This window comes from Chiloscyllium punctatum, chromosome 19, assembly GCF_047496795.1.
Source record: "Chiloscyllium punctatum isolate Juve2018m chromosome 19, sChiPun1.3, whole genome shotgun sequence".
Lineage (NCBI taxonomy): Eukaryota > Metazoa > Chordata > Chondrichthyes > Orectolobiformes > Hemiscylliidae > Chiloscyllium > Chiloscyllium punctatum.
In genome coordinates, this window is record NC_092757.1 from 92,014,658 (window position 1) to 92,028,172 (window position 13,515).

The window sequence follows — 13,515 nt, forward strand, 5'->3', positions numbered from 1 at the left end:
CCTTGGGAGTGTTTAATGGGGGACGGTTTGAGGAGAGCTTTACTCTGTATCAAGCCCCGTGCTGTCCCTGTCCTGGGAGTGTTGACACTGAGTTACGTTCCCCTGGCAGGTACTAAAAGCCGTGGAGAAGATGCTGAATGAGATGTCAGAGGGAATGGTTAGTGCATGCTCTGATTGATGATGTTTCTCTTGCCTGTGTGCAGACTGGAATCTGCCAGCCCAGTGCCATCAGACGCAGCAGGTTCAGCGGATCATCTCTCGCTGCAGTTGCCGAATGTATTATGTCAGTTACAGCCACGATATAGAGCCGGAGTTGGCAACCCAGATCAAACCACCTGAAATTCAGGAGGACCAGAAAGAGGATCTGCTGAAGAAGCAAAATGGTGGGTGTGAGAGTTGGAGGCGTGGGACAGTGCTGATAAAGCTGGACAGAGGACTGTGACTAGACAGCATGGTCAGTGTGAGGCAAGTTCAGGAATTAGTAAAGAAAATATTTCTCTCCTGCCCATTCCCAGTTGATTTGTACTCAATCGGAACTCAGTGCAGGACAATATAAAGTAGCCGTTTGTATTTACAGGAAATGTTCATACGTTGAATCTTTAAAATTATGGGATTGGCTTAATAAGTATTAATGTTTGAAAGTTGGATGTTTGTAAAGTGGGTCTCCTGGTGATCTACTTGAGAGTGGGGCATGCATGATCACTTTATAGAACTGTCCCTTCCTGCTCTGCAAATAGGAACCTTCAGTCAGAGACACAGGAGGGGTGGCACAGTGGGCCAGTAATCCAGAACTCCACTCCAATGTTCTGGGAATGTGGGTTGAATTCCACCACAGCAGATGGTCGAATTTGAATTAAGTAAAAATCTTGAGTTAAATGTTGGTTGTTGTAAAATCTCCTTTAGGTTCAGTAATCTCCTTTAGGGAAGGAAAAGTACCATCTTGCCCATATATCACCCCGGACCCCCACAGTGTGTTTGCCCTTAACCACCCTTTCGACAATTATTGCTGACGCAGAAATATCTACATCCCTTGACTGAATTTTTAAAAAGTCAGTCCTTCCAATGTGATACTGTTTTATGTGTGCCTCTTTTTATATTGAATGCAATTTAGGTGCTGTGGACACCTTCACCCTGATCCATCATGACCTTGAGATATCCACCAATCCAGTCCAGTACGCCATGATCTTAGACATTGTCAACAATTTACTGCTGCTCGTTGAACCAAAACGGAAGGTACAATGACTGCGGAGATTGACCACACTCCAGGATCATCCGGGAGAGAGTGTGTGCGTGTGTGTGTCTGTGTGTGTGAGTGTGAGAGAGACACTGACTGCAGAGATTGATTACTCTCCAGCATTGTCCTGGAGAGTGTGGGTACGTTTGTGTGTGTGTATATGCATGTGCGCACATTTGCTCGTTTGTTCGTTTGTTCCTGTAGTGTGTGTGTTTGTTCATGATTTTAACTCTTGGGGTGTGTGTGAGTACCCAGAATAAAATGTGGTGTGTCTGTCAGGTTTGGGAAGACACACAAGTGTGCAGTGTAAGTCCCAGAGAGCACTGTTGGCTAATAATTGTGAAAGTGAATGTAAAGTTAGATGTTACAGAATTCATAGAAACTTAAAGAACTGCAAGTCGGAGAATCATAGAGATGTACAGCATGGAAACAGACCCTTCAGTCCAACCCGTCCATGCCGACCAGATATCCCAACCCAATCTAGTCCCACCTGCCAGCACCCGGCCCATATCCCTGCAAACCCTTCCTATTCATATACCCATCCAGATGCCTTTTAAATGTAATTGTACCAGCCTCCGCCACTTCCTCTGGCAGCTCATTCCGTACACGTACCACCCTCTGCATGAAAAGGTTGCCCCTTAAGTCTCTTTTATATTTTTCCCCTCTCACCCTAAACCTATACCTTCTAGTTCTGGACTCCCCCACCCCAAGGAAAAGATCTTGTCTATTTACCCTATCCATGCCTCTCATGATTTTATAAACCTCTAGTTTCGGACGCTTCAGGGAAAACAGGCCCAGCCTATTCAACTTCTCCCAATAGCTCTGATCCTCCAAACCTGGCAACATCCTTGTAAATCTTTTCTGAACCCTTTCAAATATCACATCTTTCCTATAGGAAGGAGAACAGAATTGTACACAATATTCCAACAGTGGCCTAACCAATGTCCTGTATAGCCACAACATGACTTCCCAACTTCTGTAGTTAATACCCTGACCAATAAAGGAAAGCATACCAAACGCCGCCTTCACTATCCTATCTACCTGCGACTCTACTTCCAAGGACCTATGAACCTGCACTCCAAGGTCTCTTTGTTCAGCAACACTCCCCAGGACCTTACCATTAAGTGGATAAGTCCTGCTAAGATTTGCTTTCCCAAAATGCAGCACCTTGCATTTATTTAAATTAAACTCCATCTGTCACTTCTCAGCCCAGTGGCCCATCTGATCAAGATCCCGTTGTAATCTGAGGTAACCTTCTTCGCTGTCCACTTCACCTCCAATGTTGGTGTCATCTGCGAACTTACTAATTATATCTCTAATCTCACATCCAAATCATTTATATAAATGATGAAAAGTAATAGACCCAGCACCGGTCCTTGTGGCACTCCACTGGTCACAGGACTCCAATCTGAAAAACAACCCTCCACCACCACCCTCTGTCTTCTACCTTTGAGCCAGTTCTGTATCCAAATGGCTAGTTCTCCCTGTATTCCATGAGATCTAACCTTGCTAATCAGTCTCCCATGGGGAACCTTGGCGAATGTCTTACTGAAGTCCGTATAGATCATGTCTAACACTCTGCCCTCATCAATCCTCTTTGTTACTTCTTCAAAAAACTCAATCAAGTTTGTGAGACATGATTTCCCATGCACAAAGCCATGTTGACTATCCCTAATCAGTCCTTGTCTTTCCAAATACATGTACATCCTGTCCCTCAGGATTCCCTCCAACAACTTGCCCACCACCGAGGTCAGGCTCACTGGGCTATAGTTCCCTGGCTTGTCCTTACCACCCTTCTTAAACAGTGGCACCACGTTAGCCAACCTCCAGTCTTCCGGCACCTCACCTGTGACTATCGATGATACAAATATCTCAGCAATAGGCCCAGCAATCACTTCTCTAGCTTCCCACAGAGTTTAAGGGTACACCTGATCAGGTCCTGGGGATTTATCTACCTTAACGCGTTTCAAGCACTTCCACCTCTGTGATATGGACATTTTGCAAGATGTCACCATCTATTTCCCTACATTCTACATCTCCCATGTCCATTTCCACAGTAAACACTGATGCAAAATACTCATTCAGTATCTCCCCAATCTCCTGCGGCCCACACAAAGGCCGCCTTGCTGATCTTTGAGGGGCCCTATTCTCTCCCTAGCTACCCTTTTGTCCTTAATGTATTTGTAAAAACCCTTTGGATTCTCCTTAACCCTATTTGCCAAAGCTGTCTCCTGACCCATTTTTGCCCTCCTGACTTCCCTCTTAAGGATTCACTCGATCTATCCTGTCTATACCTGACATATGCTTCTTTCTTTTTCTTAACCAAACCCTCAATTTCTTCAGTCATCCAGCATTCCCTATACCTACCAGCCTTTCCTTTCACCCTACCAGGAATATACTTTCTCTGGATTCTTGTTATTTTCAGCCGTCCCTTTACCTGCAAACATCTGCCTCCAAACAGCTTTCGAAAGTTCTTGCCTAATACCGTCAAAATTGGCTTTCCTCCAATTTAGAACTTCAACTTTTAGATCTGGTCTATCCTTTTCCATCACTATTTTAAATCTAATAAAATTATGGTCGCGGGCCCCAAAGTGCTCCCCCATTGACACCTCAGTCACCTGCCCTGCCTTATTTCCCAACAGTAGGTCAAGTTTTGCACTTTCTCTAGTAGGTACATCCACTTACTGAATCAGAAAATTGTCTTGTACACACTTGAGAAATTCCTCTCCATCTAAACCTTTAACACTATGGCAGTCCCAGTCGATGTTTGGAAAGTTAAATTCCCCTACCATAACCAACCTATTATTCTTAGAGATAACTGAGATCTCCTTCCAAATTTGTTTCTCAATTTCCTGCTGATTAGTAGGGATGCTGTAAATCAGATACAGAAAACAGAATTTGCTGGAAAAGCTCAGCATGTCTGACAGCATCTGTGGAGAGAAATGTGAGTTAACCTTTCCGGTCCAGTGACCTTTCTTTAGAACTGATGTAAGCGAGGAAAAGGTTGGGGGTAAGGAATAAATGGTAAGTGGAGATAGATCCTAAAGTGAAATCTCTCTATCTCCACCTATTGTTTATTCCTTACTCCCTATCCCCCATATAAAAGCCACCCTTTTCAGTGTGTGTGGGACTGTACCCCAGTGAGGGTCAGTGTGTGTGTGGGACTGAACCCCAGTGAGGGTCAGTGTGTGTTTGTGGGACTGTACCCCAGTGAGGGGCAGTATGTGTGTGGGACTACCTCAGTGAGGGTCAGTGTGTGTGTGGGACTGTACCTGAGTGAGGGTCAGTGTGCGTGGGACTGTACCCCAGTGAGGGTCAGTGTGTGTGCGTGGGACTGTACCCCAGTGAGGGTCAGTGTGTGTGGGGGGGGACTGTACCCCAGTGAGGGTCAGTGTGTGTGTGGGACTGTACCCCAGTGAGGGTCAGTGTGCGTGGGACTGTACCCCAGTGAGGGTCAGTGTGTGTGGGGGGGACTGTACCCCAGTGAGGGTCAGTGTGTGTGGGGGGTACTGTACCCCAGTGAGGGTCAGTGTGACTGTACCCCAGTGAGGGTCAGTGTGTGTGCGTGGGACTGTACCCCAGTGAGGGTCAGTGTGTGTGGGGGGTACTGTACCCCAGTGAGGGTCAGTGTGTGTGGGGGGGACTGTACCCCAGTGAGGGTCAGTGTGACTGTACCCCAGTGAGGATCAGTGTGACTGTACCCCAGTGAGGGTCAGTGTGTGTGGGGGGTACTGTACCCCAGTGAGGGTCAGTGTGTGTGGGGGGTACTGTACCCCAGTGAGGGTCAGTGTGTGTGGGACTGTACCCCAGTGAGGGTCAGTGTGTGGGGGACCCTGTAACTTACCGACAGTTAGTGTGTGAAGTGGGTGGAGAGATATCCCTGTGATCACCGGGTTTGTTATATCCTTTTTGGGTTTTCAGGAGCACAGTGAGCGGAAACAGCGAGTCCGGTTCCAGCTGGAAATCTCCAGCAATCCCGAGGAGCAGAGGAATAGCATATTGCACCTTCAGGATGCAGTGAGGGAGCATGTGACACGGATACGTCAACTTGAGAAGCAAATCTACCTGATCATGAAGGTAACGAGCTGTTTGTTTGCCGAGTGTAGTCTTCAGCAGTACACAGCTGTGCCATTTCCAACTCACCATCTCCAAGTCTACAGCAACTTTGACACGGTGAAAATCCACAAGGTCTTTTACATGGCATTATCAGGTGAAATTTAACACTGTGCCACGCGATGAGACATTCTGTGATTGCCTCGGATGACCAAACATTTGGTCAAAGATGTAAACGTTAGGGAGTGTTCTAAAGGAGGAGAGATGGGTGGAGAGGATTCATAAAGCAAGAAAATAAGGGCTAATGAACCAATGGAGGCAACCAGTTTTTCTTAAAGGCACTTCCTGATGTGAAATACACTGTCTGAAGATGGAAGGTGATGGCCTAATGTCTGAAGATGTAATCCAGACAGCCAGATCATTGTATTGGAACCTGGAGGCAGGTAACATACTGCAGCAGATGGTCCAATTTAAATTCAATAAAAACATCCAAAATTGAAAGCATAATGACAACCTGACTGCTGGAAAGCAACAAAGTCAACATAACTCACAATGAGTTTCTGCAACTTGTTTTTAACAGTGCCGCCGATCCTTCCAAGGTCCTTAGAACAGGCCTTTTCTAATTTTACTTCACAATCAAGAATAAAGTAAATAAAAAGATGGGATCTTAACAGACCCTCAGCACTGACCCTCCGACAGTGCGGCTCTCCCTCAGCACTGACCCTCCGACAGTGCGGCACTCCCTCAGCACTGACCCTCCGACAGTGCGGCTCTCCCTCAGCACTGACCCTCCGACAGTGCGGCTCTCCCTCAGCACTGACTGCCCCGACAGTGTGGCGCTCCCTCATCACTGACCCTCCGACAGTGCGGCTCTCCCTCAGCACTGACCGCCCCGACAGTGCGGCTCTCCCTCAGCACCGACCGCCCCGACAGTGCGGCGCTCCCGCGACACTCCCTCAGCACTGACCCTCCGACAGTGCGGCGCTCCCTCAGCACTGACCCTCCGACAGTGCGGCGCTCCCTCAGCACTGACCCTCCGACAGTGCGGCGCTCCCTCAGCACTGACCCTCCGACAGTGCGGCGCTCCCTCAGCACTGACCCTCCGACAGTGCGGCGCTCCCTCAGCACTGACCCTCCGACAGTGCGGCGCTCCCTCAGCACTGACCCTCCGACAGTGCGGCGCTCCCTCAGCACTGACCCTCCGACAGTGCGGCGCTCCCTCAGCACTGACCCTCCGACAGTGCGGCACCCCCTCAGCACTGACCCTCCGACAGTGCGGCGCTCCCTCAGCACTGACCCTCCGACAGTGCGGCGCTCCCTCAATGCTGCTTTGGGTATCATTCTGGATTTTGTGCTCAAATCTCTGAAATGGGAGATAAATCTATGATCTTGTGACCTGGTGTAGCTTACTAAGCTGTAATTCACTATTTTATTCAGCTCTGTAAAGAGACATTATATTCCATGAGGACTATAATTTGTTCTGTTTTAGTCCTTACAGGATGACATCAGGAGCACTGCGCTTTTGAAACAGAGTCACGATCTGCAGGTGCGGCTGAATCAGGAGAAGGCAGATCTTGGGGCCAAGAGTGAGGAGCTCAACATCCTCATCAGGCAAGTATTGAGAGTTCTCTCATTGCCTAATTTAACTTGGTGCATGCATGTACGTAACACATCACGCAGTCAATTTACACTAACCCATTAACTCATCCCTTTACACTGCCCTGTTCTGCTGACCCTCTTACACCAATCCGCTATACTGACAATGTATCGGTCAGTGTTGGCCTTCAGAGCTCCAATTGTCTCATTCCCTCTCCTACAGTCTCAACAGTGTTTCTGATGAAAGAGAGTTGAGGATGGGCACCTCACTTCAAATGAATACATGCTTCCTGACCTCACTCCTGAACAGCTGACTTGAATTTTAGAGTCCTGCCCCCCTAGTTTTAGATCCTCCTCCCTTCCTCTAAAACCAGAGGAAATAATTTCCCTGACTCAATTAAATGCTTTAATTGACAACATCATAGAATCATGCAGTAAAGAAGAGGCCTTTGACCCATCCAGTCTGTACTGTCAAAGCCAGACTGAACCTGTACCAGTCTGTACTGTCAAAACCAGACTGAACCTGTACCAGTCTGTACTCCCAAAGCCAGACTGAACCTGTACCAGTCTGTACTGTCAAAGCCAGACTGAACCTGTACCAATCTCCCCTTTGCCAGTGGGTCATGCCACAGTCCCCTGCATTGAGCTGATTCATAGCCCTGTCTCCTGTGTTTATTGTATGAGCCTGTCACAACGTTCAAATTGACAAAATCAAGATGGTCTCATTACACTATTAAAAGAATAAATTTCTTTGCCCATGTTGAAACAATTCTAAATTGCCTCAGGGAATTCCAAAACATTTGAAGTGCTTTTCAAAGTAGCATTGCTGATGGAAGCACAAATGTGCTTCACTGATCAATTTATACATGGCAAGATCCCATTAACCGAATTCTACCGGCTTCTGCACCTCACACCAAGCCACTGGAGCCTTGTTTGCTACTGTGCTCTCTCTGTCTGGTGACCCTGTCTCAGTCTCAAACTCCAGTCGGATCCTGGAAATCTGTGTCCCTGTCACATGCTTCTGTCTGATCCTGGAAATCTGTGTCCCTGTCCCACTGTTCTGCCTGATCCTGGGAATCTGTGCCCCAGTCCCACGGTCCTGCCCGATTCTGGAAATCTGTGCCCTATCCCATGCGCCTGCCTGATCCTGGGAATTTGTTTCCCAGTCCCACGGTCCTGCCTGATCCTAGGAATCTGTGTCCCTATTCCACGGTCCTGCCTGATCCTGGGAATCTGTGTTCCTGTCCCACGGTCCTGCCTGATCCTGGGAATCTGTGCCCCAGTCCCACGGTCCTGCCTGATCCTGGGAATCTGTGTACCTGTCCCACAGTCCTGCCTGATCCTGGGAATCTGTGCCCCAGTCCCACGGTCCTGCCTGATCCTGGGAATCTGTGCCCCTGTCCCAAGGTTCTGCCTGATCCTGGAAATAGAACATAGAAGAATACAGCGCAGTACAGGCCCTTCGGCCCTCGATGTTGCGCCGATCCAAGCCCACCTAACCTACACTAACCCACGATCCTCCATATACCTATCCAATGCCCGCTTAAATACCCATAAAGAGGGAGAGTCCACCACTGCTACTGGCAGGGCATTCCATGAACTTACGACTCGCTGAGTGAAGAACCTACCCCTAACATCAGTCCTATATCTACCCCCCCTTAATTTAAAGCTATGCCCCCTGTGTCCCTGTCCCACGGTCCTGCCTGATCCTGGGAATCTGTGCCTTTCAGGTGTTTTAAGGACTTCCAGCTGCAGCGGGCTAACAAACTGGAGCTGCGTAAGCAACAGGAGGATGTCAGTGTGGTGCGGCGGACTGAGATTTACTTTGCCCAGGCACGCTGGAGGCTGACTGAGGAGGATGGGCAGCTGGGTATCGCTGAGCTGGAACTGCAGCGATTCCTCTACAGCAAGGTAATGAGGACCAGCCGGGATTGTGAGGGGTATCCAGTGGGAATACCGTGGGAAATCTTTCAGACAAGATGTTAATCAGTCCCTTCTTGGATAGTTGCAGCCCACCTCCTCAGTCTATCCACATCATTTATCCATGGGGAAGGGAGCATTATCACACAGCAGGGAGAGTGTGAGCTCTCTCATTGACCTTGCTTACTGAGGGAATGGTATGTCTGCCAAGGTCAGCCTGATTTCTGAGGGTCAGTCTGGTCACCCTAGGGGGTCAGTCTGATCACCCTAGGGGTCAGTCTGATCACCCTAGAGGTCAGTCCTGGGGGTCAGTCTGGTCACCCTAGGGGGCAGTCCTGGGGTCAGTCGGATCGCCCTGCGGGGTCAGTCTGGTCGCCCCCTGGGGGTTAGTCGGATCACCCTAGAGGTCAGTCCTGGGGGTCAGTCGGATCACCCTAGGGGGTCAGTTGGATTACCCTGGGGACAGTCCAGTCATCTGATGATCAGTCTGGTAAGGATCCATCAGCCAGAGATCGACTTTGTGCCTCTTTCTCCAGGTGAATAAATCAGATGACACAGCTGAGCATCTGCTGGAACTGGGGGCTTTCACCATGAACAACCTGCTGCCAAATTCCCTCTACAAGGTAAGCAGAGCGGCCTGTAGCAATACAGCACCTCTTCATCAGCAACATAATGACACAATGTTCAGCTGCAATCAGTTCAAAAAACAGTCTCTTCTTCTTGAGGTCAATGTGAAATCGTGAGGAATCATACAATAGATTCTTGCAACAGAACTTGTGTCCTTTATGATCTGGAGTGCAATTCGATGCAATATAAGCTCCACTACTCTCTGGGATAGAGAATTCCAAGATTCACATCCCTCTGAGTAAAACCATTTCTGCTCATCTCAGTCTTAAATGCTTCCCCCTTATTTTGAAACCGTATGTCCTGACTCTAGGCTCCCCAACACCTCACCCTGCATTTACCCAGGAGAAAGTGAGGACTGCAGATGCTGGAGATCATGTCACATTCCTGATGAAGAGCTTATGTTCGAAACAGTGTCTCTCCTGCTCCTCAGAAGCTGCCTGACTGGCTGTGCTTTTCTAGTACCACATTTTTAGTACCACATAAGTCAGCATTTACCCAGTCCATTCTTTTAAGTATTTTAGAAAAGGAAAGATTATTAATGGATATTATCAATAAAAGGTAAGCAAGTTTGGATTGGCCATATGATCTAAAGCATGAGAACCTGCTGAGGAAGGTGACAGATGGAAGATTAAAGATTCGAGATGGAATAAGAGAATGATGATCTTAATCAATTTGAAATTGAAAATGGAGGTTCTGAGCAACTGAATGAGGAAGTACAAGTCCTGGAGGGTGTGGGGGCGTGAGCAAAGGAACTGCCCTCAGGCAGGTCACTCTACACTTTATACATAAATGATTGTGAAGACCATTGGGGCTTTGATTGCATGTTCCCCAAGAGACTGAGGGGATGGTTCTCTCCTCTGTAATACTGAGCCACACAACACAAGACAGGGAGGCCCAGTAAAACCCTGTGCTGAGGTACCTGGGATATTGCTTCAGTCATCCTGGGCTTGGGCGGCAGGGAATCCATCAATTCCTAATCCTCGAACTAGCAATCCTGTGTTTCTGACTGTGTCTGTGTGTCCCTGTGGTTTATGGTTCATCAACATTACACACATTAAAACATGTCTTTCTGTGCCATTTGGGTTGGTTGAACTCCCTTTATCTGTTTGATAGGATACTGAGGATGAGACTGAATGTACTGCTAAACTTTGCCTTTTTCTCAAGTTGAATCTTTGGGTTTCATCCAGGTGGTGCTGCGTCCACAGAGCCCCCCGCAGTCAGCTCGACAGCTTGCCCTCCGAATCTTCAGTAAGGTGCGGCCTCCGGTCGGCGGCATCTCTGTGAAAGAACACTTTGAGGTAATGTGTTAGCTAGTCACTGGGGTCACATGCTAGCCCAGTGCACTCTGCACCATACACACTGAGCCATCATAATCAGTACAGCCCGCCCTCCACTGTGTCCAAGAAGGTATTAGGGCAAATGGCCAAAATAGTCTTAACGGAGAGTCGAAAAGGGGAGAAGGGGGGTGTAGGTGTTCAGGGAGGGAATTTCTGGGTTTACGGGCCCAGGTAACTGCCTTAGTTATTAAAATTGGGGGTGTTCAAAAGACCAGAACTCAAGAGTTAACAGAGGATTATGGAGGAGCTAATAGAGATACAGGAACTAAGCCCATGGAGAGATTTGATTACAAACATTAGTATTTTACATTTAGGGCATTGCTGGACTGGGATAAGTCAGCTGTTCAGAATTTTGATGAGTGTTAAGATATAATTAACATCCAGCAACCTGATGCAGATGGATAGGCTGATGGGATTTGTCATATTTCCGAATGATTTCTTGCCTTTACTGGGAATGCAAGAGCAGAGAGTATTCTGGAGGTGGAGATTTTTGACTATTAGTTCAGTCCTTATGTTATGCTTCATCACCTCTGGACTCCAGCAGTGTCCTGGCTGTAGTGTTTGTTGTGGACTGTTGGAAGCTCTTCCAGCCAGATTCTCACCTTCAGGCACATCCCTGCCTGCTTGCATTGTATTCCATGGACCCATCACCCTGTATGTGCCCTGTCTCCCAGTGCAGCTCTGAATTTCTTCCCATTGTGTTTGAGGGGGAGAGCCACAGTTTTGAAATTCTGGGTAAAATTGTAACAGAGTGGGTGATGAGGGCTTTTCACACACTGCTGAAACACTCCGCACAAAGGCAGCCCCAACCCACAACCTGACATCTCCACCACGGGTCAGGCAAAGAGGCAGGTCCTGAATCCATCCTCAGGCCTGAATGGGAATTGAACCCTGTGCTGTTGGCCCCAATCTGATGCACACCAGTTGTCCAACTGACTGAACTCACAGAAACACCCCCCACCCCCAAGTCTGTGTTGCTGTGCCTTTTACACACAGATTGTAACCTGGAGCTGTGGTTAGTGATGGATTCCTTCACGTGGCTGACCAGGAATATCTCCTGCTCTTATTGCCTGTCACTGGCATTTGTTCTAACGATTGACAAATTGATAACCAGGCTGCTGAGGGAACCAGTGTAACAATCGTGATTCTGTAAACACTTTGGTCATGTTTTAAACACGCCTTCCTTGGTCATTAAATGCAAGAGTGAACCCAGAGTTTCTGCCCCAGAGACAGGGACACTGCTCACTGTGCCTCCATTTTACACACTGAGGAGAGAACTGCATTGGATTTCGAGCATAAACAGGCCATTCGGCCCAAGCACTCTGTGCTAGTGTTCACAGTCCACACTTACCTCCTCCTCTTTCATCTCCTTCATCACAGTCTTTCACTAACCTTTTTATTGCCTTTTCTCTCATTTATTTGACCACCTTCCTGATGAAACTTTGTTTCAATCACATTCCATGCCAAGGGCTACCATATTCTCACCAATTTCCAAACACAGAAAGTTCTCCTTATTCCATTATTTTAGTGTTTAATAACGTCCTTGTATTTATGGGCCTGGTTTTCCATTCTTCCCCAAGTGGATTGAATCATTGTCTTCTGGTCTGATTTTAAAATCCTTAATTAGACCACATTCTTTAAACAGAACAAAACCCTTAACCCAATTAATCTTCCCCTGCAGGTAGCTGTAATCTTGTTGCTCTGACAAAATTCTTCTCCAGCATTTTCATAGCCTTTCTTTAATAAAGGAACTTAAACTATGTAGTTATCCAAGTATGATCTGCCTAGCTGCACTACACGTTTAGCAATACTTTTGTCTTTGCAATTTTGTATCTTTTATAATTAAATCACAGCAGGCAGCATGGTAGCTCAGTGGTTAGCACTGCTGCCTCTCAGCACCAGGGACCTGGGTTCGATTCCAGTCTCAGGTGACTATGTGGAGTTTGCACATTCTTCCCGTGTCTGCGTGGGTTTCCTCCGGGTGCTCCAGTTTCCTCCCACAGTCCAAAGATGTGCAGGTTTGCATGGATTGGCCATGGAAAATGCAGGGTCGGGGTAAGGTAGGGTAGGGTAGGCTATCTGAGGATTGGTATGGATTCGATGGGCCGAATGGCCTACTTCCGCACTAAGGTTCTGTGATGCTTTGTTAGGTTTTTAAATAGTTTTACGAACCAATGATGTTATTTTTAATGATGTCCTTGCCATATGATCCCTTTGCTCATCTTCACCATTCAACTTTTAACTTCCTGAAGTGTTGGTAATGTTCTGTACTTTTCACTCAACACCTGACAGTGGCAAAGGTGGGAGAATGTGTGTTAAAGTCAGTCTGGACAGTGGGTCGGAAACATTTGTGGGAGGGATACTGAACAAGGGGAATCTCAGTGAGGGTGCCAGAGGGCTGGCTGTTCAGAGGGGGTGGGGCAATCAGGTGCGGGGGCAGGGGGGACAGTCAGGGATCAGGGAGAATTTGGGCAACATTTGGGTGTTGGGGTGCAGTTGTGGGGAGCAGTCTGCTGTTGGGGTGGGTTTGGGAGGACGGAGGATCAAGGAGACACGGTGTTGGGGAGTCGTGGCTGCACTGATGGAAATCTTTGACTCCCTGTTACAGGTGAATGTAGTCCCACTCACCATTCAGCTAACGTACCAGTTCTTCAGGAGGATGATGGGTTTTTTCTTTCCTGGGCGAAATGTTGAAGAGGATGAAACAGGAGCTGATGAAGAAGATAAATCCAAACTGGTGACAACAGG

General features: G+C 47.8%; 1 protein-coding gene across 2 annotated transcripts in view; it reads left to right on the top strand.

Annotated features, from left to right (window-relative positions):
• Positions 1-13,515, top strand: part of LOC140491612 (bridge-like lipid transfer protein family member 2) — a 70,073-nt gene that overhangs the window by 50,622 nt on the left and 5,936 nt on the right. For both annotated transcript variants that reach the window (XM_072590050.1, XM_072590051.1), the window contains exons 28-35: positions 204-383; positions 1,112-1,233; positions 5,156-5,311; positions 6,777-6,898; positions 8,614-8,794; positions 9,340-9,426; positions 10,618-10,728; positions 13,376-13,514. In XM_072590050.1, the coding sequence (XP_072446151.1) occupies positions 204-383; positions 1,112-1,233; positions 5,156-5,311; positions 6,777-6,898; positions 8,614-8,794; positions 9,340-9,426; positions 10,618-10,728; positions 13,376-13,514 (1,098 nt within the window). The remainder of the gene's footprint in view (positions 1-203; positions 384-1,111; positions 1,234-5,155; positions 5,312-6,776; positions 6,899-8,613; positions 8,795-9,339; positions 9,427-10,617; positions 10,729-13,375; position 13,515) is intronic.